General features: G+C 46.0%; 1 protein-coding gene across 1 annotated transcript in view; it reads left to right on the forward strand.

Moving 5' to 3' along the window:
* UBE2QL1 (ubiquitin conjugating enzyme E2 QL1) overlaps nt 1-8327 on the forward strand; it is a 49044-nt gene extending 40717 nt beyond the window's left edge. Inside the window, exon 2 of the mRNA XM_012475310.3 lies at nt 2888-8327. Coding sequence (XP_012330733.3) covers nt 2888-3019 — 132 coding nt within the window. The 3' untranslated portion in view covers nt 3020-8327. The remainder of the gene's footprint in view (nt 1-2887) is intronic.
* The last annotated feature ends 18905 nt before the right edge of the window (nt 8328-27232 follow it).

The raw sequence follows: 27232 nt of genomic DNA on the forward strand, positions 1-27232 counted from the left end.
GGGTTTATGCCAAAAGCCACAGAATATTCCAAGATGATTGTGAGCCTGTGTTTGTCTAGCTACCTTTATTTCAGGATTTTCAAATAATGCCATAGATTTTTCAGTATTATAGAGAAAAAGGATAGAGATGGTTAAAATATACATTTTGGCCAAAAATCCAACCCTTGATATTTGCTCTCACTTGATGTAGAAACTGATGCTGCCGGCAGAGAGGCTAATGCCTATAATCCTAACACTTCGGGAGATCAGGGCGGGAAGATTGCTTGAGCCCAGGACTTCGAGACCAGCCTGGGCAACAAAGCAAGACTCTGTCTCTATAAATTTTTTTTTAAACTGGCTGTATGTGGTGGTGCATGCTTGTAGTACAGCTACTTGGGAGGCTGAGGCAGGAGGATCTGTTGAGCCCAGGATTTCAAGGTTGCAGTGAGCTATGATCACACCACAGCACTCCAGCCTGGATGACAGGATGAGACCCTGTCTCAAGAAACAAAAAAAAAAGGAAGAAATTGATGCTAACATCCTCACAAAGATGTGAAAGATGTGTTTTCATATGTTTAGTTAAATAACTTTGGACTTTGATCTCAGCCCGCGATGATGATGAGTATGAATATGTTAACTCTAAGTGGTCTTTTTTTAATCATGTATCTACACCACATAAGCAAATATGCCTGAAGTTATACAACTCAAAATAGGAGTCAAATCCCAGGGAGGCATGGGGATGTCGCTAGCAGTCAGTAAGTGGTCATTTCCTGTCATCTTCTCACCCATCTTCCTTCATCCTTTTAGCGCCTCTTCCTGTGTGAGCTATATAGCGTTTTCAAAAAGAGTGCATGGTGGCACATGCCTGTAATCCCAGCACTTTGGAGGCTGAGGTGGGAGGATCACTTGAGGCCAAAAGTCTGAGACCAGCCTGGGCAATATAGTGAGACTCCATCCCTATAAAAAATAAAAAATTAGACAAGTGTGGTGGCTCACACCTGTAGTCTTAGGTACTCAGGAGGCTGAGGCAGGAGGGTTGTTTGAGCCCAGGAGTTTGAGGTTGCGGTGAGCTACGATCACGCCGCTGCACTCCAGCCTAGATGTCAGAGCAAGACCCTGTCTCTAAAAAAAATAAGAAAATTTTAAAAAAGGAAAAGGTCCTGCTGTCAAAATAGGGCCCAATGACAGGTGCACAGGTGAAAGCAGAGGGATGTCCAGAGTGAGCAGAAATTGGTAACCCTGGACTTCCGGCTCCTACGCTAGGGATCGGCCTGTGTGTCCACTGTTGAAAAGACAATTATTGAAGAGGAAGCCTGGCTAGGCTCTGATACAAGCCTGTGAAATGGCCTCTTCCACTCTACGTTTCAGGTGATAGGGCACCGCCTGCCCAGTAGATTTAGAGGCCGTTGCGGCTGCCTTCCCACTGGAGCTGTCAGTGGGTTATCAGAGAGCTGGGATCGGATGGATCTCGCTTGCTGGCGGCCACCCAGACCCGTGTGGCTTCTGCCCTCTGAGGCTGTCCAAGGCGCCTGGCTGCTGGGTGTTGCAGGAGCCGCTGGTGGGGAGCCCTGGTCCCCATTCTCCATCCCAGCATGTGCCCACGGTTGTGCTGTGGTATCGGTGCCTCTTATTGGCAGTGCAGAGGGTCTGTTCAGAGAGAAATTCTGTTGGTGAAGGTTCCTGAACAGCAGGCGATGGTTGGTAATAGTACGCCTGCACCTGCCAGTGGGGGAAGCTCAGCCAGGTCTTCCCACGCATTTCTGCGCCATCTACAAAACATGTGCATGGGATGCCCACGGGGAGGAGCAGATCCTCCAGGAGAGCCTGGGGGAGGCTAAGTGGAAGTAAATGTGCCTCAGGTAAGGAGCGTTTCAGTTGATCTACCATTAAGAGGCTTCATGAAGAGTAATTGAGGTTGGAAGAGTGAGAGCTGCCACCGGTCCAGCCGAGGCCAGCATCCCCGAATCCTGGCTGTCTTCCATCTGCTCTTCCCCTCCGATGCCAGATACACCACATGTCCCAAGGCTTCCTGAGATGCTGTCACATGGGCATTGTTGCCTGCTTTCTTCTTTCTCATGTCCAGAGCCCTCTTGTGCCATCTAAAATGGGTCAGTGCCTTTTGAGCACTGCAGAGACCAGTGCTTTGTCCTCGGGAGCAGAACAACCCTGGTCACTGTGAGGGGGCGCGGCCTCTCCCCCGGCCCCACCCCCTCTCGAGATTGTATGACAAACCACCTGCCCTGACCTCTACCCTCTCTTGGACTTCGAGGACGGGTCTTTTCTTCCATGAAAATGTCCACCATTGCCTCCTGAATTCGCACTGAAGTGACATGAATCCAATAAATTCACTAATGGCTCTGAAACTTGAATTTTAAAAATTAGAGTTTTAAAATATTTATAGAAATGTACAAATACACATCTCTCTATAAATATATTTATCTTTACTGTTATCACAGAGGAATTTTAAGTGATGATAATTAAAGGCATTCTTTTGAGGGAGGGAAAGGAAGCTCAAACGGTATATTGCTTCAGGGAGACCATCAAAAGAATTGATGCTCTTTTGATAAGGCTGGCCCCTCCTGCCGTATCTCGGGAACTGGGGCAGAGATTGCTCTCCAGCACCGTGGAATGAGCAAGTCCAGATCAGCCAATGCTGTGTGTGGGTTTGTGAAGACAGCACCCCGCTGCCCAGAAGGTCTGCCAGCCCCAGGCTGGCCCATCTGTTTGGTGCCAGAGCTGAATTGTTCTGCATCCGGGCAGTGAGGCTGCCCCAACCCTGCTGGTGGCCAGTGCGTTGCATTGATTCAGACATCAGAACTTCCACGACTCTGTGTGCTTTCAATAAAGACGGTAGGAAACAGAATTCCCAGTGACGTCCTAACCTGGTTTTTCTTTTCATCTCACGCAGGGACGGATCTGTAGAAAAGCTGGCAAATCAAAAAAGTCCTTCAGTCGCAAGGAAGCTGAAGCTACCTTTAAGAGTTTGGTGAAGACGCATGAAAAATACGGTTGGGTCACCCCGCCCGTGTCCGATGGCTGATGTCTGCCACCTGCAGTAGACGCTCGAGCGCCTGTCCACACACACACCAGTACCCCGACATCTCCTCAACGCTGTGCATCCTCCACCCTTTTTTACTCCAGCCAGAACTGCATCCTGAATGCCAAGGAGACGTTTAAGTTATTTATGAACAGATGTGTTTACAGAGAGGAAGACGGAGCAAATGCCGTTCGGATTATGTTTCGATTATAAATGAATGATCACCTCTAAGTCACTTTAGAACACATGTTGAGATGGTGACATTTCCCAGCCTGCCTGCCCCTCTGCCCATCCTAGTCACATTGCCCTGAGCTTCTTTCCATGACAGCAGCTCCGACGAGCCGGCAGGAAACTCAATGCCCCTGCTCGCTCCATTTCCATGTAAATGGCGCAGTTCACATTTCATAGGAACGCCGTGCATCGCCACCGTGCGTCCCCGGCACGTGTTTGCTGTGCTCTGTATCTCTGTTTTTCTTCCTGGAAGGTCAACATAACTTGAAGATGTGTCTTTCTGTGGCCCATGGTCCGCTGTGATGACATGTAGACCTCATTTGTGCTATGACCTTTGGCTCATGAAAACACAAATTTAATATTGCCAGGTTCTAGTGATTTAAAACTACAACTGCCCTCTTGGTGAAATGTGCTCTCGATGCTGATTTGTGGTGTGCTGCTGTCCACAGATAAACCAGTGCCATTAGAGGGAAGGCAGAAGATACTGCGGCCACCCCCGGCAGATGGTGGCGCCGACACCAGGTGCGCCCTCTGGGGCTCAGAGCAGTGGATGGTCAGCTGCGAACAGTCTCGTCCGAGGTTAGGAAACGCTCCTACGGCTGCACCTTTGTGTTCCTGTCTTCTCTCAACCACCAAAAGCAAAAGGCGATTTCCCACTCACTGCAGTCATCTGACTCATTTTATTATCTGTGCTAGTGACAGGGAATGTCAGAACTGCCAAAGGATACCAAGTGATCATATGATGATTTGCATGACCGGGTCTATTTCTTCACCCAGTAGTCACTTGTGTGTCCCCCGAAATTGGGATGGGTGAGCACCCTTGCTGTGGTGTTAACTTCCTGTTATTTAATCTCCCCGGGGTTTCATTTTTCTCCTCTGTTAAGTTACTTAGAACTTTCTAAGAAACTCCATGAAATGAAGAAACACTGTTTCTAATAATATGAGAAAAGAGGTAAAAATGTTCATTCCAAGTGGAAAGTCTTATTGGACACATTTTAAATAAAATCATGCATACCTGATACACTGCCTCAAGGGTCCAGTCATTGTGGGCTATCCTCCCATTTAAAATATTTCAGATACTCTTAAATTTTTTAAATATTGCACATACTGCAGCATGTCATTCCAGAGCAGCATTCTGGGTCAGGTACCTGAAGTGAGTTTTAGGAACTCATAGTCTTTGCAAAAGTTCAGTAGATTGAAATGATCCCCAGAAGCAGCCCAGGAGCTGAAGGGGTGATTGGATCAAGTTCAGATGTTGCCAGTTGGGCCTTACCACTAGGAAGGAGAAGTTTTCTGGGATAATATATTCAATTCTTCAGGCAGTTTTGCCTACTTAGGGACCTGCTCATTAGTTCCAGGTTTTCAGAGATCCAAGAGACCTCTCCTCAGAGAACGGGTTGGGTGCCTTTCAGCAGGGCTGGCAGTTCACCAAATTTATTGTTTCTTTGGTTTTTCCTTACCACTTTCTTATTTGCCTCCAAGTACACACATGCAGCTCTGCCAGATGAAAATGAGAGTGTATTAAGAATGCAGGGCCTGCTCATGTTCCCTGTGAGTCATAATAGTCGTGAAATTTGATGACAGTGAACTTACACTGTTCATTCATCCACCCCTCCACGGTGGCATTCTCCATCCTGGAAATGTGAAATTTGGCTGGCGGTCCTTGGACCCTGGAGCCATTGGTTATGATGGAATTACACTGTGGAGATTAAAGACAGAAACATCTTGTAGGACAGAAACATCTTGCTAGGGAAAGCACCTGAGTTTATTGCTTTCTAAGTATTTTCCTCTTCTAATGAAAATTAAAAGCAGCTTTACTTTAGGGAGAGAAATATATGTAAAGGCAGGTCATTTCAGTAGTGTTTATTAGCTGATTGAAGAACAGGTTCACGGTTGACTCTGAGAACTGCCCCAAGGGGTGCAGCCAGAAGACTATTCTGACCCTGGGTTGGGCTGGGTGACAGCCGGCGACAGAGCAGAGAGACACTCAGCTCAGTCTGGCCCCTTCCATATCCTCAGAGTTTGATTCTTTTGCATGGCATTTCCATTAGGTTTGTTAGAAACTTATACAAGAAATCAATTCTGTAGTGAACAAAATAACATTTTTCACTGAAATTGGTAAGAATGTCTCATTTTAAAAGCAGTAGGAAGTAATGTGAAACTCCACCCTTGCTTGGACTGTTATGGGCACGGACTCCCTTTCTGCTGGACTCCCTTTGTAGGCAAGCACGGCAGTGCCCAGCCCTGGAAGCACCCTTAGGCCACAGCATAGGCCTGGCTGCCCACGCCTTGGCCACAGCCTCCTTCCACTCCGCTGAAGTGAACACCTGCCCGTGGAGCCCAGTGTGAGAGGGAGAGGCCTGGACAAAGAACCTATCCCTCCTTGGACAGACAGTAAGGGAATAATTGGACAGTGCGTGCCAATGTTCATGTCCCGATAGCCCCACGCCCCAAGCCAGAGCCCACAGAGCCAAACAAACAGAAAATTACAAACTCATTTGTCCTCTCCTCAATGCAAAACTCCTTCCCATCCAATAGTTTTCCTGAGCCAACCATGCTTTTTCTTGTGTATCTTCTCCACTGCTGGATAAGACCTGCACATGGGCTGTCTGTAACTTTCTAGAAGACTGAGCCCTGCTTATGCCTTAGGAAGTTCTATGTGAGCAGCAAGGATATCACCCCCAGTTACACACACACACGCACAGGCGCCAATACTCCTCCAAAGCCTTCCCGTCTCTAAAATCTATTACTCAGAAAAGCCAGGGTGTAGGCTTAAAGTTTTCAGCTCCATCTGTCAAAATTTGACCTTTTTTTAAGAGAAAAATGTGTAGGCGAGTAAAAAAGACCTGGGATTGAAAGACAAAAATCCGTATGTCCGTGTAAACCTGGCCAGTCACTCCACCTGCCTGAGCCCAGTTTCCTCAGCTGTGTAGTCCAACCAGGTCGGTGTGAGATTTTTGGCCAAAATGATGCAGCAGATGTGCTTTGGAGACTAAAGATTTCAATGAACTTTAAGCATCATTTTCATAGCATCAGGACATTTACATTACAACAGGCTTTAATTAGAACCTACTTGGATATCAACTCAGAATGAGCGATTACAGTGGTTAAAATACACTTATTACCTGGTAATCACATACTTGCTTTCTGTCCCCAGTTCTTACAGTCAGTCGACCAATTGACCCAAAACTCAACCAGTAATTGACCATCTCTCCACTCAGCATTCTCCTCTTAAATGCAGGGCGTGCAGAAGAGTAAGGGACAGCCCCTTCCCTGGACAGGAACTCAGAAGACAGGAATAGTGCACAGGATGGGCACCAAGCGAGGCAAGTGCCAAATTGCACTACAGAGATTAAAGACATGGTGCAAATCCAGAGATTTTCTGACCGAAAACCAGAAAGATTTCTTGGAGTAAATCAGGTTTGAGCCATGGCTAGGCAAGGGGAAGAAGGGCAGGTGTAGAAATGGGAGGAGTTGAGGGCGCCTTGACAGGGAGCGTGGGCTCTGTCCTCACTGGCCCTGAACGGGAGAACTGGAGGTTCTTTGCCGCCTCTCACCTGCAGAGACCCTGTTCGTGGAGCCAGTTTCAGGAGGCGGGACGCAGTCCCACCTGACAGCCTAGCCTGGCGTGTGGCGCTTGCCCTGTGCGTAGGAATTACATTTCAGTGTACCCATCCAATAACCTGCAAATTTTAATGGAATTTGCTTTCGGAAGGGGCAGAGCTTACTTCCTGACTGTAGAGAGGGTAAAGCCTCTGAACCTGGAAGACCGCTTAGCCTGACTTTACACCCTCTGTAGTGAAAGAGGCGAGCCCAGAGACTTGGAGGGGCTTGTCCAGGTAAGACAAGAGCCACAAGGCCACTGCCTGACTGTGGCTTTCTGATCCTTTATGTTGCTTCATGAGACCATGAGGCAATTCGTGTGGCCCTCATCAAGCACACACTCTTCACCCCACCATTGAATCAGTACAGTCACGAGTCTTCCAAGCCAGCAGAGAAACACCCATGGTATCCATTCTGTGCCCAAAGCGAGCTGGAGCAGAGGGCAGAAATTCCCTCCGTCTGCTTTGGGAAGCTTCTGTAAGGGGCTTGGTGCTCAGCCCAGGGATTGTAGTCAGTACTCGGTAATTTTTTTTCTCCAAAGACACTGAAATCATGCACAGCTCTGTTCTTAGTTTTCTGCTAGGTTCTACTTATGTTTCTCATTTTTGCAGCCTCTAGTTCACATAGCACTGACTATCATTTTTAAGCCCAGGGCCCATCTGATCCGCAGAATGTGGCCAATAAACTGGAATGGCAAACAAACTCTGTTGACATTCGGGAAAGCAATAAGTGATGTCAGTTTGGTTCCAGAAGAAACACGGAAGCAAAGTGTGCTGGCCAAACAGAAACAATCAAAGCAGAGGGAAGCAAGATTTTCTTTCAAAGTCATGATAAGGATAGACAAATAGGGTACACTGAGGGGGTCAGGTGCAAGGCCGGCCTCCCAGGTCAGTAAGGCCGCAGGGAGGGAAAAACGGATCCCTGCACTGCCCCCCGCCACCAGTTCACCCTGTGTCTCTTGCAGAGTTAAAACCAGGAGGTGGCTTTCTCCTTTCTTCTACTGCTGGTAAACTAAGTGGCTATCCTACTTTGTAGACATGCAACCATTTTGTATCTCTAGATCTTGGGCAATCACTGGTGATGACACTAATTGGGCTAACACAGAAACTGCTGTCACCTGCTGTGCTTCGTTTCATTCCTGCCTTCTCTACAATGTGACTTCATTTCATGAATGTGGTTGCCATGATGGCAATGCTAGAATGCTGATCTGTATACCGTGGGTGACTGCAAAACTTCAGACTCTCACTGCGACTCACGGGGAGACTTTGGTGTATCCTGTTTCCAGAGTTATCTTCTTCTGTGATCCTCAAAAGAAGAGAGAAAAATGCATGTGGCATAAATCAATAGGAAACAACTGTTACCACTGGAAGATGGTGAGTGCATGAGTCAAATAACCTAGAGGCACTGCCCTAATGAGAAAAAAAACAATGATTCTGGAAAACAAAACTTTAAAACCAATAAACATCTTTACACGGAATGCTTGCTGTGTCCTTGCATGGTCTGTGTTCAGCAATTGTCAGGATTTATCTGGGTCTCCACGCATGTCCTCCCCGCGGGCCATGGAGGGTGACTTTCTGCCACTTGGCACCCTCTGAGCTTTTGTCCCCTGACTCATTCGTGGTTTGCCAAATGAAAACCTTGAAGCATATCAAGTGTATTCGCCATAAAAATCAATGAAATGTAACGGAACCAAATCTAATGGATCTAGTCAGTGTAATTTAGATTTCTCCTTCAGCTGCCATTTGCATTATAAAGATTGGTAAACGCTATTGACAAAGATTTCCATTAAAGTTTCTCAATGTAAGTGAGACAGTGTGCTTAGCACAAAACTATAGGCTAAACTGCTACTGAACTGTAGAGATATTTCTTTGGAGAACTTATAGAGTAATAATTCTGGAAAACGACAATTTTCAAGTGTCCTAAGCGCAATTTATTGAAGAGGCATTTCAGCTCACTTTTCACACTAATATGTGTGTTGGTATTCAGTTTTTGTTTTAAGCCATTTACCCAAGGAATTTCTCAGCCCTAGTCAATATTCAAGATCATTTTCTAATCAAGAGCGTATTTTTTTAAAAAAAAAAATCTCAAAATGTGGCTATTTTAGTACTGAACAGGCCGGGACTGTTGATCAGAGCACCATGCCTCTTTCGAATGTAGATGAGGCACTCAGCCTTGCATCCAGACACTTGGCTTCCACCTTCCAAACTGAAATTCTGAAATGCCAAGAGCCTGAGCCTGGCGTGTAACTGGAACTCAGTACATTGCTTTACACATAGCAATGAGAATGAGATTGACTTGGCACGGTCAAGTTGACCGCTTGAGTTGGCTGTTAGGATCCACTTTCAGGTTGTTCATTTCATCCAGGTAATTTGCATCCTTTCCTTTGGGAGAAAGCATGAAAGATACACCATCAATAGGACATTGACTCTGAGCTTGTGGGGCGATGGAGATGGAAGTGCGCAGAATCACAAACTCTCCCCAGCGTGCATCCAGCCTCAGCTGTATCAGAGAGTAACAGGCAGTGGTCTGGGTGGTCTGTGTCCAGGGACGTATTTTTCTTAAGGCAAAAGTAAAATACCCAGCAGTATCAAACAGAGCCCTGGTCTTTCACGTTGACAATTCAGGCTGTGTTCTGTGTCGGTAGGATAGTTCAGGGCAGAGCTATATGAAATGCGTGCTCTGCAGCTCTGCTCTGCCACTTCGGTGTTTGTCTTAAGCAACGTCTTGATACGATTTGGCTCTGTGTCCCCATTCAAATCTCACCTTGAATTGTAATGATTCCCACGAGTCAAGGGCAGGACCTAGTGGGACTAATTGTATCACGGGAGCAGTTTTCCCCATGCTGTTCTCGTGATAATAAGTGAGTTCTTATGAGACCTGATGGTTTTAAAAGGGGGTTCCCGCTTCATTTGGCACCCTATGAGGAGGTGCCTTACACCATGACTGTAAGTTTCCTGAGGCCTCCCCAGCCATGTGGAACTGTGAGTCAATCCTCCTTTCTTTATAAATTACCCAACCTTGGGCATTTCTTCATGGCAGTGTGAGAATGGACTATTGCAGGTCTATTCCCATGGCAGAATAAACGTTATTGGAAACACGTTATTTTACTTAAACAAGGGGAAACGACAGAGATATTAAAGTAGACATACACACAAACTGCTTGACAAAGTGGAGTTGAAATCGATCGTGTTTCTCTTGTTCAACCTTCAAGTGTTGGGATTATGTATAACTACAGCAGTGTGCCAGGATATCAGCTGCAAGGTCAGGATACGGTGAGTTTTGAAAGTACAATTTTTTTAAACCCATCTCAGAGGATTTTTTGAGTCATTAAAGGTTTTCTAATAAATAATTTTGAAGGTAAAATCCGATGGAATAATTCTAAGCAGCATGAATAAACTCTCCCACAGGAAATCATTTTTTTTTCCCTTTTCCTACATTTGCAAAGTTTTTAATTTCTCGGAGACCTTTTAGAACTATCTTCTCATTTCATCTCTAGGCAACACTGAGAGGCAGATTTAGTAGGTGACAGTGTGCAGCTTATAGATCAGAAGCAGGCATTAAGTATAATTGATTTTTCTAATCTGATTTTACTTAAACATGGTCAATTACTTTCTTGAGTCACTACAACATTACATTACGTCAATACTAAATCAACTTTTAAGTCTAACTTCAAGGATGTTTCCAGCTACAACTTTGCAGTTTACCCCTTTTAAATGGTTCCCATAATTTTGCGATAGATAGCATTTCTCACCTTTACCAAATGCTGATTCCCACACATACTTACTTGATTTATATAATCTTATTCTCATCATTTCAAGGGTTTTCTTCTCACTTTAGTTTCTACATGTTATGGTGTTGCTTTTCCAAAAAAAATGCCAATTTCCAAAATAGCACACACTTGTAACACTGCCTCCTTTGTTCGCCTCCTTTTCTGTGCTCCTGATTCTCGTGGGGGACCTCCTTCTTGCCTGCTGGGGATCTTGTGTCCCTGCCTGATGTCCTCAGAGTCCTGGACTTCATGGCATCCAAGATTCAGACATTCTCACATTCAAATGGGAATAGTAGCCGCTTTTGGTAAATGATATTTTAGAGCTTGTTAAAATGTACTTTAGAAAGGTAGCATCAAAAATTAAAGCAAAGCCTATGACTTCTAATTTTCGTGCCAATTATTTACTTAATAAATAAATGGAAATGGCCTCCGAGATTCTTAGGAGGAACTCTGTGATTTAATCTCTTTCTGTCTGCCCCAGGCTCTGTCTTCAGCTCAGAGCCTGTTCAAACACATTTCCATGCCTTCACATAGAGGGAGTTAAAACTACCCTAGTCCAATGACTTCTAGCAGTGAAAGGATTCTTTATGACAAGGGAAGTATAACCCAGAGACCCCATTGTCTGGAAGATTGTTTTAAGGCACAGGAAGTTAAATTCAGAGTCTGGGGGCCTCATCTAATGTATCACAATCCTGGGACCAGACACAGGGACCTTAGAAATATAAAGTATATCTGCCCGCGCACACGCATAGGGTGAATCCAGGAGTGCGGCGCCGCCTTGGAACATCAAGAAAGAAAACAGAAGAAACCAACTCTGGCAGTGCCTTGATCTGGACTTCTGAACTCAAGAACCATGAGAATACATTTCTGTTGTTTTAAGCCACCAAGTTTGTGTTAATTTGTTAATGCAGCCCTAGTAAAAGGATATCGATGAACAGAGAGAGAGAGAGAGAGGTACATACATACCTCCCAAATTAATTCTCTTATCTTACGAATAATTCCCCCAAAAGAGAAAAGGATTTCTTTTTCAATTGGGTAAGGTTTACTCACTTCAGGCTATATTAGGGCACATAACTTTGTAATCTTACAATGGAGGACACAGATTTGTTTAAAACCTGATTTCATTAATCAGACACCCAAGTTAGAGCCATTAGCAACTATATAGTGGTCACGTCGGTAGTGTAGGTCATTGTCAGTGGGCCAGAGCATTCCTTTCAAAAGACAACACACCAAATCAAAAACACCACTCAAACCCACATCTTTTCAAATAGTGCTAATTCCCATACACTTTCTAAACACTAACCTCCAGCAGGACCAGCGTCCCATCCCTCATGGTGAAGTAATACCAATAATTGTCAAGAGAAAGAGTGTATTATTTTGGGGGCAGTTTGCTATAGTGTGAAGCTTTGCAGGTAGGAAACATATAGGTTAAAAGCATGGGCTTCTTCTGAATGGGAGTTTTCTGTAGATTCAGTTTCCTGGAAGTTTCCAGCTCATTTGGATTTCTCCCTCTTTTAGGATTTACCTTACTTTAGTCTTCTCCCACAGGGCTGGTGCAGCGCAAAGGGCTTGGGTGGAAAATGTTAGACAGAAACCAAATGGGATGCCAAGGATAGATGGATGGATGGGTTATTGGGTGGATGGGTTGGATGAACTGATGAATTAATGGATAGGTGGATGGATGGAATGGATGACAGGATGGATGGATGGATGACTGGATGGATGGATGGATGGATGGATGAATGGATGGATGGATGATCTGATAAACAGATGGATAGATGGATGGATGGATGCAATGAATGGATAGATGTTGGATGGATGGATAGATAAATGAATAAATAGATAGTGGATGATGAATGATTCAGGCCTGCCCTATGGGCCTTACATGGAAACATCATCTTTTCCTTGACATTTTTTCTAGGCAAGGTTGTTTCTCCCATAGGGGCTTAGATTGGGCTATGGGGACTCAGGAAAGGAGCCCAAGGAAGCAGTTCATTGTGCTTCTTAGTACCAAAGGCCAGAGGCACACAGAGTTCTCCTCCTTTACAAAAGGCACAGCCCCCACCTCACCAGAGCTCAGGGTTCCTCTGAGCTCTGTGGGGCAAAGCCCAAGCCAAGAACACAGCTTGTACCTGCCAGAGTGTCCTCCAAGCGGACATCGCCCTCAGGTGTCCAGGTGGTTCAGGCCAGAATTTAGGCTTGAAGTACCACCCATCACATCTTAATTACCCAGGACCTCACAGATAAGAGTGCTGTAACTCAGAGATCCCTCAAGCATATGGAAAATTTGCTCCTGGCCTCCTGCCGTGTCCAAATAAGAAATGCAAAGCAGAAATTGCTAGATAATGTGCTTCTATGCCCACTAGTTCACTACATGTTTTATTTATTCTTATTCTTTTGGTAAGATCTTCAATGCATTCTTAGTGTCTATTATAACAGTTTGGAATTTTTATTTTTTATGCTGCTTCTACTCTTTTTCAGACATACTTCATGGGCACAGAGAATAATATCCTGTAACATGTCCTGGGGAATTTCACCCTAAGTCCCTGAGATACTGGACCAAAGGCAGCAAGTTAACACTGGATGTTTTTCCTGGCTTTTTCCAAACCATCTACTTTTTAGAGAAGCCTTTCAGAGGCCTTTGGCACTTGGCAATCTGAAGTGGTCCTGTCCCTGCTGAATGCTCAGACAGGGCTGCAGGGACACGGAGCGGCCGGGCACTGTGTGCCTGGGCAGGGAGCCCCTGCCAGATGCTGGACTTGGAGCTGGACACCCATGGTCCCATTTACGTTCATCTGATGTCACGTTAGTGTCAGCATTTGAGGGAACATTAGTGTTCACAGTTCAGGGAAAAGAGACACCAAAGAGCTGAAGCGACCCACCCACGGCCACACTCCGATGAGCGGAGTCGAATCTAGAATAAATTCTGCAGGATTCCTCCTTCGTGGGTGGCAGAATATTGGATTCTATGCCCAATAGTTCACTACATGTTTTATTTATTCTTGTTCTTTTGGTAAGACAGGCATCCTTAGTGTCTAATGTAACAGAGTTTGGAATTTTTATTTTTTTATGCTGCTTCTACTCTTTTTCGGACATAGTTCATGAGCACAAAGAATAATATCCTGTACCGTGTCCCGGGGAATTTGAGTTTCTATCTTTCTGAAGATTCAAGTGCCATTGGAGTGGCAGGGGTTTGCCGCTTACAGAGGAGGGAAGGGCTTCCCCTGAAGCCAGCATGGGTGGAGCGGGGATGCAGGTGTTCCTGCTGATTTCCATGTTGACAGTGATGCTGGAGTGGGTTGGGAAGTGGCCCTCAAAAAGATATCCCATGTCCTAAACCCTGAAACCCTTTCCCTTATTTGGGAAATGGGCCTTTGTAGGTGTACCCACAATTCTTAGTGTGATCAATACTTTGCCCCACTAGGAGCAAAGAGCAAAGACCCCAGCAGTGTGCAGGCGCTGGGCTCCAGGTGAGGAAGGAAAGGAGCTAGGAAGAAATCAGAAGCTTGCAAACAATAGCCAGAAAGAAGCCAGCCACATCTGAAGGTGACCTCCCCAATGAGTCACACCGTATCATCCCCTCCACTGAAGTCGGGAAACCAATAGAATACAGCAAAGTGAATGGGATATCACCCCATGGTTATGCTACATTATACGGTAAAGATGAAGAGGTCTTTGCAGATGTACTTAAGGTCCCTAAGCAGCTGAGTTCCAGTTCATCGAAAGGGAGATAAATGGTGGATCTGACCTAATGAGCTGAGCTTTTTTTTTTTTTTAAGAGGAGAAACAGAATACACATTTATTTGCATGCTCAAGGGGGAAATTACAGAGTGACCACCCAAAATCCCAATGGGGTATGGATTCTTCTATACCCTACTTCTTTTATATATATATATATATATATATATAATTGCACTTTAGGTTCTGGGGTACATGTGCAGATCATGCAGGATTGTTGCATAGGTACATACATGGCAATGTGGTTTGCTGCCTCCATCCCCCCGTCACCTATATCTGGCATTTCTCCCCATGTTATCCTTCCCCAACCTCCCTACCTCCCGCTGTCCCTCCCCTTAAAAAAGAGTCTAGCCTATCTCTGAAAAGAGAGATCCTCCTGAAGGCCTTTAAACAAGATGCCAAATTGTGAGGGGGCTACAGGGGAGGGAGCTGTAGGGGTCTCTTGAAGCTGAAAGCAGCCCCTGCTGACAGCACACAGTAGACAGGACCTCGGTCCTTCAGCTGCAAGGGTCTGAATTCTGCTAACAACCTCCTGAGCTTGGAGGAAGAGCCCCAAACCCCAGAAAGAGACATAGCCCTTGGCTGGGAGCGGTGGTTCACTCCTGTAATACCAGCAATTTGGGAGGCCGAGGTGGGCAGATCATGAGGTTAGGGGTTCAAGACCAGCCTGGCTAACATGATGAAACCCCTTGTCTAATAAAGATACAAAAAATTAGCCAGGCATGGTGGTGTGTACCTGTAATCCCAGCTACTCAGGAGGCTTAGGCAGGAGAATCACTTGAACCTGGGAGGCAGAGGTTGCAGTGAACTGAGATTACACCGTTGCACCCCAGCCTGGGCAACAGCCTGAGACTCTGTCTCAAAAAAAACAAAAAACAAAAAAAAAGAGAGAGAGAGACGTAGCCCAGTGAACTCCTCAGCTGCAAATTTGTGAGACCTTGCATAAAGGACCCAGCTAGGCCATGTCTCTGGACTCTAAAGCCATGCAAATTAAAAGATGATAAATAGATGTTTTCTTTTTTTTAAATTTTGGGGTTTTTTTGTTTGAATATTATTATTTCAATCATTTTTAGGGATCATGTGGTGTTTGATTACATGGGTAAGTTCTTTAGGGGTGATGTCTGAGATTCTGGTGTACCCATCACCCAAGCAGTGTGCACGGTACCCAATGTGCACTCTTTTATCTTTCCCCCCTTCCCCCACCTTTCCCCAGGTCCCCGGAGTCCATTACGTCATTCTTATGCCTTCGGGTCCTCATAGCTTAGCTCCCGCTTACAAGTGAGAACATACAATGTTTGCTTTTCCATTCCTGAGTTACTTCACTTACAATAATGGTCTCCAACTCCATCCAGGTTCATAATAAATAGATGGTATTTTCAGTTGCTAAATTTGTAGTAATTTATTACACAGCCACTAACATAGCTGGCAAAGCTCATATTTTTGCCCTGGTCTGCCCCTACCCTGAGACCTCAAGCTCAGTGATGAAGAGATGGTTCTGGTAGAGTTCAGAGGACCTGTCCTTGTCCAGCTATTTATACATGGTTACCATTGTGCCCTGGGCATTGTATTTGTATCCTGGGCTGCCGTAACAGATGGCCACAAACTGGGTGAATTAAAACAACAGAAATTTATTCTTTCACACTTCCAGAGGCCAGAAGTCCAAGGTCACAGTGTTGGCTGGGCCATGCTCCCTTCAAAAGCTCTAGGTGAGGACCCTCTTTCCTCCTCCAGCTTCTGGTGGCCCCGGGTGCTCCCTGGCTTGTGGCTGCCCCACTCCAGCCTCTGCCTCCATCAGCAAGTGGCCTCTCCTCTTCTATCCTCTTCCATCTTCAGCAAATATCCTCTGTCTTCCTCTTATAAGGGCACCCATCATTGGATTCGGGGCCCACCCAAATAGACCAGGATGATCTCATCCCAAGATTTTGTATTTAATTACACCTACAAAGACCCATTTCCCAAATAAGAGAAAAGGGAAATTTAGTATGTGGACATATCTTTGTGAGGACCACTTCCCAACCCACCCTAGCATCACTGTCAGCATGGAGATTGGCACTAACACCTGCATCCCCACTCCCTGCGACTGGCTTCAGGGGAAGCCCTTCCCTCCGCTGTGAGCAGCAAACCCCTGCCACCCCCACTGCTCCGTGATCACGACACTGCCACATCAGAACCCACTCAGCTCCATCTTTCCTGTGCTGAGTTGGAGCGGGGCCTGGCCCCATTGAGCAGGTCAGTGCACCCGAGGCCAAGGCCAGCGACAGGAGGGACACACGGTCCTGGTCCTTCTGCTTCTCCAATGCAGACTTTGCTCAGGGAGAAAAGAGGAGGCAAGGAACTCATGGTTCTCTTCAGTCTTAGGATCCACAAAGGGCATCTTAAGAACAGCTCATTTCATTAGGAAACCCCACGTGGGCTCCTTCGGGAGAGTGAATCACCAGCTGCCAAAGTGTACCTTTTTGCTTTAATTGGATTTTCCTCTATTGACTCTGCTCTAAGTAATGAAAACCTGCAGTTAGATGTTTGCTGAGTCACAGCTGACCACCCCAGTCCTGCCATTTGGTTCTGCAGATGCTCCCTACAGTCCTGACTCATCAGCCCCCATCACCTGTGCCCCTCCTGGCTGAGAACAGACATCTTCAGGGGCAAATCGAGGATGAGGAAAAAGAACAGAAAAAATGATTTGGGTACAAAAAGATCAATCTTTCCAGGAAAGGAAGGGGCCGGTCATAATTCTATCACCAATAACCACGAGGAAACATTGGTGCTTCCTGAAAAACAGCTTCCTTCATTGGCCTCTCTCCACACACACATGGGGCTTGCGTCAATGCTCAGTAGCCCCTGCTCACTCCCAGACGCCTGCCAGAGTTCAGCCCCGTGCATAGCCCTGGTAGAGCTGTCTTATGCAGAGTAGATTCCGTAAGACCCGTGCAGGGTTAAACAGAAACAGGGAACATTTTAACAAGAGAGAAATTAGAAACAGGGACCAAGGAAAGAGGGCAACAGGGGTCTCATGCCGCACCTTTCCCATGGCCGGCAGCCTCTGGATGCGTGTGTAAGTGCGTGGGCGGTTATGGCCGGCAGCCTCTGGATGCGTGTGTAAGTGCATGGGCGGTTGTGGGCCAGGTTCATTACCTTCCTTCCCAAAGCTCATCAGGCCAGGACTAAATGAAACATGGAGTCATGCATGAAATCATCAGTTTGCTGCTTCAGATTGGATTATCTCTCTGGGATAGCCGACGCCAGCAATTTCTGTTGGAATGGTCCTAGAGACAGCCTTACTCAGGAATCCAGGGCAGGGGCGAAAGCTTCTGCTGCTGCCCTTGGGTGCAGAGGGTTCATGCCCAGGCAGGCCCGCTGGCAAGACCTGCCTGCAGGAAGACATGTGTCTTTCTAAACAAAGCCACAAACAGAAGACCGGCATTTCCCAGCCACAAACAGAACATGAGCCCACCACATGAGCAAGACCTGAGTAAAAATATCAGTCTAGCGTGTGCCCTATAATTTACTTTCCCTCTCATTTTCTTCTTTCTTTCTAAAGCTCCCTTTTCCTTCCCCCAACATTCTGAAGATGGGGCAGAAGTGCGGGACACATCCACAAAGGGTTCCCGTCCTGCTTGGGCTTGCCTGGTCTGGGGCTGCACTGATTCCACCGATGCCCGCCGGGAAGGGCCCCTTGGAACAAAGATCCCTTGGGAGGGAGCAGGGCTTCGTGGGCCTGCAAATGACAGAATTCACACAGAACGACCCAAGTGGCCCACTTGAGCGTCCTGGAATTCTATTTCTGTGGATTCTTTTCTTTCCCCATTTTAGTAGGGGAAAACGCTTTATATTTCCTGTAAATTTCTACTCAAAAGGAATCAAAGGTGAAGGGAGCAGTGAGAAAGCAGAACTGAAAAGGAAATCTGTGGTCAGAGGCTCCAAGAGACTGTGCAAGTTGAAGGAGGCCGTCTACGAGATTTCAGGGGCTGCCACAATGTCAGCAGGACACAGATTGGGAGGGAGGGGGATCACCTGACTCTACCTGGGGCTGGCATGGGTGAGAGGAGGAAGAGAAGAAAGGAGGTGTTGTTCTGAGCTCCTCGGCAGCCTCTGCGGCGGCCCCATGTGTGCACTCTGCAGCACGTGTGCCTCAAAGGGCATGCAAGCTAACCCAGTGAGGTCCCTTGGAAGTCCCTTAGCAATGACTCGGGACCAGCCTGGGGACCACAGGTCACACATCCATTTACCACACCAGAGTTTTCAGGCCAGGTGCCCTTCTCCAGGTGAGCAAAGAGCAGAATTCTCAGTGGTGAGGACGCATCTGCACAGCCCACCCAGCAGAACATACATACAAGGCCCACAACCTGTCACGCATGAGAGCAGCAGGGGTGACAGAAACATAGCCCTGGCCCGCTGCGCCTGGCAGACTCACGGCCCCTGGGGACACCCTAACGGACATCTTCCCCAGGACCTGTGCATATGTCACCTCACATGGCAAAGGGGACTTTGCCTGTGTGACAAAGTGAAGGCTTTGAGGGGCTGCCCTGAATTATCCGAGTGGGCCCTGTGTCAGCACAGGGGTCCTGTCAGAGTGGGGAAGGAGGGTCAGAGTCACAGGAGACGTGACGACAGAAAGCAGGAGTCGGAGTGATGTCAGGGAGAAGCCAGGAGCCAAGGCACATGACAGCCTCTAGAAGAACCAGATTCTCCCCTGGAGCCCCCACGCCGGCCCGGCAACAGCTTGACTTTGCAATTCCTGACTTCCAGCATGGTAAGATAACGAGTGTGTTTGCTTTAAGCCAATGTTTGTGGTGTTTTGTGGTGGCAGTGACAAGAAACCAACACACCTGAGCCTCTAGGTGAGCTACCTGAGCTGCAACTCTAACACAGTTTGGGTGCCCCTCCAAATCTTGTATTGAATTGTAGTCTCCAGTGTTGGGGGAGGGGCTGGTGGGAGGTGTTTGGGTCATGGGGGCAGATTCCTCTTGGTTTGGTGCCGTCTTGACAGCAGTGAGTTCTCAAGGGAGCGGGTTGTTGTGAAGGGTGGCACCGACTCTCTCCCTTGCTCCCACTCTGCCATGTGATGTGCAAGCCTCCTCTTCTGCCATGACCGGGAGCTTCCTGAGGCCTCCCCAGAAGTCAAACCCAGCACTATGCCCCCTATACAGCCTGCAGAACTGTGAGCCAGTAAAACCTCCTTTCTTATAAATTATCCAGCCTCCAGTATTTCTTTACAGCAATGCGAGAACAGCCTGACACAAGGTCTCTGCAGGTGACCGCCGGGGAAGCCTCGACACTCACAAGACATCGAAAGCCCCAGGGCCGGGCTGTTCCCGTACTTAGCACATCTGACTGTCATCCAGCCAGGCCCGCAGGGAGCAGGGGCTCTGAAGGTAAGAATGATTCTGGGAGTTTAGCAAAGAAACTTTGATAAGGGTGGACAGGGGTGTAGAACCCCAAGGGACAGTGTGGTCACCTGGATCTAGGAGCACCTGACCTATGAGCACCTCAGGCCTAAAGAACAAGGGGGAGAGCACGCCCCCCGACCCTGGAAGGGAAGAGAGAGCTAGCTTGGGGGTCAGTGACCTCTGTTTGAGGTGCCCGAGCATCTATGGAACGCTGGGGACAAAATAAATGAAGCCCCCATGTGCCCTGGTGGGAGTTGTCACTCCTGGGAGAGAGAAGTCCCAGTGAAGGAAAGAGACGCACAAGGGCAGATGCGCATGAACGCTGTGAGCTGGGGCGCAGCTCAGGGCCTCTGCTCCTGTAGGAGCAAGTGCGGTCAGGCAGCAGCTTCTGACTTTGGGTTGCCGTGGCCAGGTCAGGGAGAGTCCCGGGCAGTAGAGCAGCTTCCGCCAAGCACAGAGCCAAGAAACGGTGGGAATGGTTGGAGGCGCTGGGGGTGCACAGCCAGCGATGGGGGCGTTGAGCCAGGCAGCCGCAGGGAAGGCTGGGCTGCATTTCTGGAGCGATGAGAGGCCATCACACAGGAATGGCTGTCTCTGATTGTCCCCATTGCCCAAGGGGGAAAGGCCCAGGACAGGGATACTATTCATTACAGACGTCCAGTACAGAGAGGCCAGCCAGGCATCTGGGCAGCAATGGCCATGGGTGTGGGGGAGGGGGAGACACTAAGATTTGTGGCAGCACCTGGTGACAGTGTGTCCCCCGGGGGAAAGTGAGTGGTGCAAGGAGTCCAGGCTGATTGCTGGGGCTTCACGCTGAGACATTTGCACAACAACACTCCTAAATCATGTTCAGCCACATCTTCCATCACAGCATCCTGTCCTTGTGTCCACTCACAGCACCTCAGGCTCAGCCGTCCCCAGGGGACTCACCGTCCACCTGAGCATGCGTGCATTCATTTTGCCTTCCTCTGTGAAGGTGACCATGACCTGCCCTCCACCCTTGCTGGGGCCCTCATCGCTCCCATACACAGCCAGCACCCACGCCATCTCGGCCTTTGATCCTGGACCATGCCCAAGTCTGGGCACCACCTTCCCCATCACCTCCCTGGCTGGATTGCTGCCTGGGTCCGGCTGGCCTTCCTGGCTCTGCTCTGCCTCGGAATGCCTGTTCTCCTTATGAAAACCAGAAAGGCCTGTGAAGAGCTGCTTGAGTCTGGTCTAGAAATTGCTGACCATCCTGACACCCCACAGAATACTCACAGCTCTGCAGACAGAGCGGCCCATTCTAACCCAGGGTGGTCATGCCAGGCCTCTCTAGAACACCCTTGAGTGTCCCCCTTCTCTAACTGCAAAGCCACAGCCTGTGGGTGAACCCCAAGGACAGGCCCTCCCATTCTTCATTTCTACTAGGACCCCTCTCCTGCTTCTCCCCTGGTCCTTGGAGTGTGCCAGCCGTGGCTCTCAGCCTCAGGGATTTTACCTTCTCCTGCCTGAGCTGCTTGCTATCCAGCCTTTGCCTGAAAGCCTTGGACTGACCCTTGCCTTCACAGGGAGGCCAGTTCCTGGCCACTCTGTCTGTGATGACGACCTCTTCCACCCCATCCCAGCCCCTGGATCTTGCCTTGCCCTTAATTTTGCTGCCCCTTACCTGCCATGTTTCAACATTAAAAAAAAAATAGAGAAAGAGATGAAGCTCTGGATTAAAGGTTTTATTTGGAATAATATGCAACAAGTGGGATTGCAGTCTGGGGCATACATGCAGACCAGACTGGTCTCCGGCATGGTCAAAGAATAAAGGGAAAGGTTAGGGTCTACTGGGGAAAGAGGAGGTTATGCAAGTTATTTTAAAAGAAAGTTCATTGGCCCTGGCATGGTTTTACCACAGCTGGTGAGTGTTGACTGGCAGGTGTCAGTAGTCACTAGATACAACCTCTAATCTTGGAATTCGGGTTAGATGCTTGTAGTTTTGCATTGGGTTTGTGAGCTAGAGAACTGAGCAACTGTTCTTGCATAAGAAACTAGCTGTGCTGTACGGCTTAACTAGCAAGCTGTGGCTTGGAAAAAGTTCTTGTGATAGTTCCTATTATCAGGAAGATAGTGCATCAGAGCCCCTCCTGTGTTAGTCTGTTCTCATGCTGCTATAAAGAAATACTTGAGACTGGGTAACTTATAAAGAAAAGAGTTTTAATTAAGCCTCTTTGACTCATATTTCTGCAGGATATACAGGAAGCATAGTGGCTTCTGCTTCTGGGAGGCCTCAGGAAGCTTACAGTCACGGCAGAGGGAAAAGGGGAAGCAGGAACATCTTACATGGCTGGAGCAGGAGCAAGAGGGCCGGGGGCAGGGAGGGAGGTGCTACACACGCTTAAACAACCAGATCTCACAAGTACTATCTCAGTGACAGCATCGAGGGATGGCGTTAAACCATGAGAAACTGCCCCCGTGATCCAATCACCTCCGAAACCAGGGATCACAATTCAACACGGATTTGGTGGGGACACGAATCCAAACCGTATCACCACCATTCTTACCCTCCCCAGCCCCATTTGCCAGGGTTTGACACAAGTGATTTCATTTCGAGTCTTACAACTTTTACATTTCCCCCTTTAGATCAAGATCTTTCTCCAAAAGTGTTGTGAATCAGCTATTCTGTGGTTAGGTGTGACTGTCCCGCCGTGGCGGTACAGACCCACGGTTAGGTGTGGCTGTCCCGCTGTGGCTATACAGACCTGTCCTTGGTTGCTAGCTTGGTCTTCTGTCAGGAAAGTGATTGGTGAATAGGAGTTAGTGTCAAAACCCTCTTAGTCACATTTGAGCAACAAAGGAGTCTGAAGAAAGTGGCTGTCAGGCTAAGTCTACCTGAGTCCACTGTTAAGTTTCATATTGTCAGTTCCATAAGTGTTGGTTATCATTTTGAAGAGCTGGGCCAGCATTACTATATTTGGAGTGTCATTCCTGCAGAGATTGGACAGACAGCAGGTATAATGGTTAAAGGAAATAATTCAGAGTAAATTGAATTATGCATAATTCAGTTATGCTCCAGCATAATTATTATTTATTATGCAAGAGCATAAAAAATCCAGTTTATGGCCAGGCTTGGTGGCTCATGCCTATAATCTCAGCACTTTGGGAGGCTGAGGTGGGCAAATCACCTAAGGTCAAGAGTTCGAGACCAGCCTGGCCAATATGGTGAAACCCTGTCTCTACTAAAATTACAAAAATCATCCGAGCTTGGTGGTGGGTGCCTGTAATCCCAGCTACTTGGGAGGCTGAGGCTGGAGAATCGCTTGAACCTGGGAGGCGCAGGTTGCAGTGAGCTGAGATTGTGCCATTGCACTCCAGCCTGGGCAACAAGAGAGGAACTCCAACTCAAAAAAAAAAAAAATCCAGTTCAATGGCTTTGGACCAAGAGCCCGAGCCTAAGGGCAAGAACTAAACTAATCAAAAGGCCGAGGGGAACTGGGCGAGGCCTGTGGCAGCCATTGCGTGGCATTCCGAGACTTGGTTGAATTAAAGCACAGTGCCAACTCTACAAAAGAGACAACTCATACAATTTGAACAAAAAGTTGTGTTAAGGATGTTGAAGTTACCCACTTGGTGAACTAAAGGAATTTTTATGTCAGGTTCTGTCAAGTTACCCATAGTAGTTACTAATAGTGAAATTTTACCTTCGGCATAACCCTGACAAGCGACAAAGGTAACAGTGTGGGAGTCTCCTTGTGATATGGAGGCTTGCTCTGATGTCTTGGGAAAAGCTGTCTACAGCATAAAGTTGGCAAATTGTTGTGCAAATGTCTCTGGTTATGGCATTGGGCAGTTTGGTGAACTCTGTGTGGTCCAAACATCAGACACAAGATTGGTCCTTAGAACTGCATTCAGTTTCAGCTTACAGGGCCTGAGGAAGACAGCGGTTCTTGTTCTTAGTGGGAGGTTTGTAACCAGATATTGAGGGGAACTCGAATTCAGGCTCTAGTACAGCCTACAGCTAGATTACAAGAACTCAAAAACAATTCACAGAGCTGCAGTGCAATGGCAGGTGATATTATAGCCATTCTGATATTTGCCAAAGATAATCAGAGTAAGACTAATTTGCTTGTAAAATAAATTCAGTTTCATCAGATTTGGCCTGATTATTTACATAAGTGTAACAAGAATAGTGATTTAATCTCAGCTTGAACTTTTTTGTGAGGCTAGAGAGCCTCGAGGCAAGCTTTAAATTTTATCTGTGGTGCCCATACGCAATTTTAAATATGACATGTCACTGAAACCTTGGTAATATAATTAACGTTTCCAGATGCATCCTGTTAAAAAGAAAAGAGATTTGTGTTGAACTTCTGTAAATAGCTATATCATCATAAAATTGAAAACTCACAAATAGTTTTTTAATTTTGAAGGATCAAGTTGGAAGAAAAAATTAATGTTTTCACCTTCCTTTGTAACACTATACTTCACCAAATTGCTGTGAACTATGGGTAGCTTGAGAGAGAAAGTTTTCTTAAATCTGGAAAACAAAACATTTAAGAATTAACAATATTTCAAATAAAAAACCAGCAATGTTTCAAATAAATTTCAAAAAAAGCATTATTTTTATCAGTTATTCAATCTCACGTAATTAAGTTTTATTCTGCTTAATCTCGATTAGCAATTTCGTGAACCCATTAGTTTTTCATTTGTGTTTTAGAAATTGTTATTGAGTCCACTGATTTAAAAGTTATTAGAAGCCTGTGGTTAACAGTACTCCTTAGAGTATTTTTTATTAATCTGATTGCAGATGCCTTTAGAGAAAAATTGACCTACAGATGACAAGAAGTTACAATGTTGATGACTAAAATCGGACGAAGTTCAGCAATCGACAAGGAAATTCAGTTATTTCTGCTACATTTTAAGATAACAACCAGAACTATGATTGACAGCAGCACATCAGAACTGACTTTTATAAATGTCATGTAACGTTTAAATATCCACACCAATAACATACCCATATAAATATAAGTTTAAAAAGATCTAATTATTATTTGGCAGTGATTTTTACATAATCTATCCAATAAGCCTAATGAGAAATACATCCTCTGAGGCTTTTAAGGAAACCAACTGAAAAATCCCAAAGTCAATTTTAGGTTAAAAAGATGGTAATTATAATCTGATTTTGAGAAGTTTGTCAAAGATGTTAAAAGGCTTAAAACATTTAATTGAAATAGAATTACATGTCATTGAGAAATAATAGTCAATTATTTACTCAGAATGATATGCCAAAGACGCCAAAATCAAACACGAAAAGTTACATAGTTGAGAGGAGAAAAATCTTAGACCTGTATTAGAGATGACTTCATTTTCCCAAGTAATCAAAACCCTAATAAGGAAACTGCCTTACAACACGCTAGCTCTGTTCCTTAGGCTGTTTATCTAAAAGGTAGAAAAAACAAAACGAAACGAAACAGATCTCTTTTTATGGGAAGCCTGTTTGGATAACCTGGAAGTCAAACCTGATGAAAAAGTGCTTGAATTCAGTCAGCTACTGGAAGAGTAGGCATCCAAGGCTCTTCGTGTACTCCAGTATTACAGAAGAACAATAGAATCAAGAGAACCAATACCTGAGTAGGGGAATGCATGGCTTTTAGAAAAACTAAAAGCATGTGAAATTGCCTGGTTACGTAGAGCAATTTAGACACCGCAAGAAAATCTAAGAGTAGAGAATCAAGTTCTGCTAAAGAAAACATTGTTCTCCTAGGCCTTTAAGAGAAGCATTCTCAGCGTCAGACGAGAGCAGAGTCAGATCTGGAGGGATAAAAACTATAGCAACAGACAGAAAAATGTGAGGGAGACAGTCACTACTTTAGTTAAGCAAAAAGATGTGCCTTTTTAAGGAGAGAAGGAGCAGGAGCGGAAGGCAACGATGCATGACCCGCAGATTGCATATAGTGACACGGGTGAGAAGCCAGACCCTTGAGATCCTGAATCAGAAACACCTTAAGAGGAAAACTCTCCCATGAGAAATAAAATTATCATTTTAAATGAAGAAGACAGCATTTCCAACTTGAAATTAAATAGAAACTGTAAAACAGGGAAAGGCTGTAGTTCAGAAGATGGCTGGAAATTTAAAGAAACCAATTTCAACGTTGAAATGAAAACCCCTTGCGATGCTTTGTTTTTTGTTTTGTTTTTTCATAAGAGCAAATCAACATCCTAAGAAAACCCTGCTCTAAACATACAGGACAGACTCCAGGCCTTTATCAGTGCACCCCTGACATCCGTGCACAGTTCTCAGAAATATTTATAAACGATTCCCTTCCAATCCCAGCTAGCCTGGTCACACACAGAACTCCAGCTCCCTGGGCAAGGCCCATCTTCAGACACTCTACACGAGCTGCTCAGCCCTTTCAACATTCTTCTAAGCCCCCAGTCTTGGTCCCACGTTTCCCCCTTTTTATATTAAAACATTCAATTATTTTACCTTTGGAATTCTTTTTTCCCTTTGTCACTGAGACCACACAAAATTATTTCCCATACAAAAATTATTTTGTATATATTGTGCATAGAGAATATACATATATTACATATATTAATTTAAAGTTTTAATTGTTAGTAACCTTAATTTTTAGTAAAAACCCAGAAAGTAACTTTGAACTATTATATACTGTGTATATACTAACATCTCATGACTATGTATTTTATAATCTTGGCTGGGTGTGGTGGCTCACACCTGTAATCCCAGCTCTTTGGGAGGCCAAGGCAGGAGGATCATCTGAGGTCAGGAGTTCAAGACCAGCCTGGCCAACATGGTGAAACCCAGTCTCTACTAAAAATACAAAACTTAGCTGGACATGGTGGAGGGTGCCTGTAATCCCAGCGACTAGGGAGGCTGAGGCAGGAGAATCACTTGAACCTAAGAGGTGGAGGTTGCAGTGAGCTGCCAAGATCACGCCACTGCACTCCAGCCTGGGTGACAGAGCAAGATTTCGTCTCAAAAAAATACAAATATATATATATATGTATATATTTATAATATATATATTATCTAAAAACATATTTTTATAGAACAACTTATCGATGTGGAGTAAGACACATTTATTTACTAATAGACCCAAATATCGTTTGAATTTTGATACTATTTAGGAAACCGAAAGTAGGTAAACTTGAATCTATGTTCAGCAATTCGTGTTTCAGTATTTTATTTAGAAATGGCTCAGCTATAGAACACATGGACACAGGGAGGGTAACAACACACACTGGGGCCTGAAGGGTGGAGGGCGGGTGGTGGGAGGGAGAACGTCAGGATAAATAGCTAATGCGTGCTGGGCTTGATACGCAGGTGACGGGTTGATAGATGCAGCAAACCACTGCAGCACACGTTTACCTGTGTAACAAACCTGCATGTCCTGCACGTGTATCCAGGAACTTAAAAAAATAAAAAGAAAAAAGAAATGACTCAGCTATTTTATGAGTATCTATTATTTAATTCAATGTAACATATCTAAGATTTCAAATTTC

Source organism: Aotus nancymaae, unplaced genomic scaffold, assembly GCF_030222135.1.
Source record: "Aotus nancymaae isolate 86718 unplaced genomic scaffold, 86718_ANA_hifiasm-v0.15.2.pri h1tg000014l, whole genome shotgun sequence".
In the NCBI taxonomy this organism is placed as follows: Eukaryota; Metazoa; Chordata; class Mammalia; order Primates; family Aotidae; genus Aotus; species Aotus nancymaae.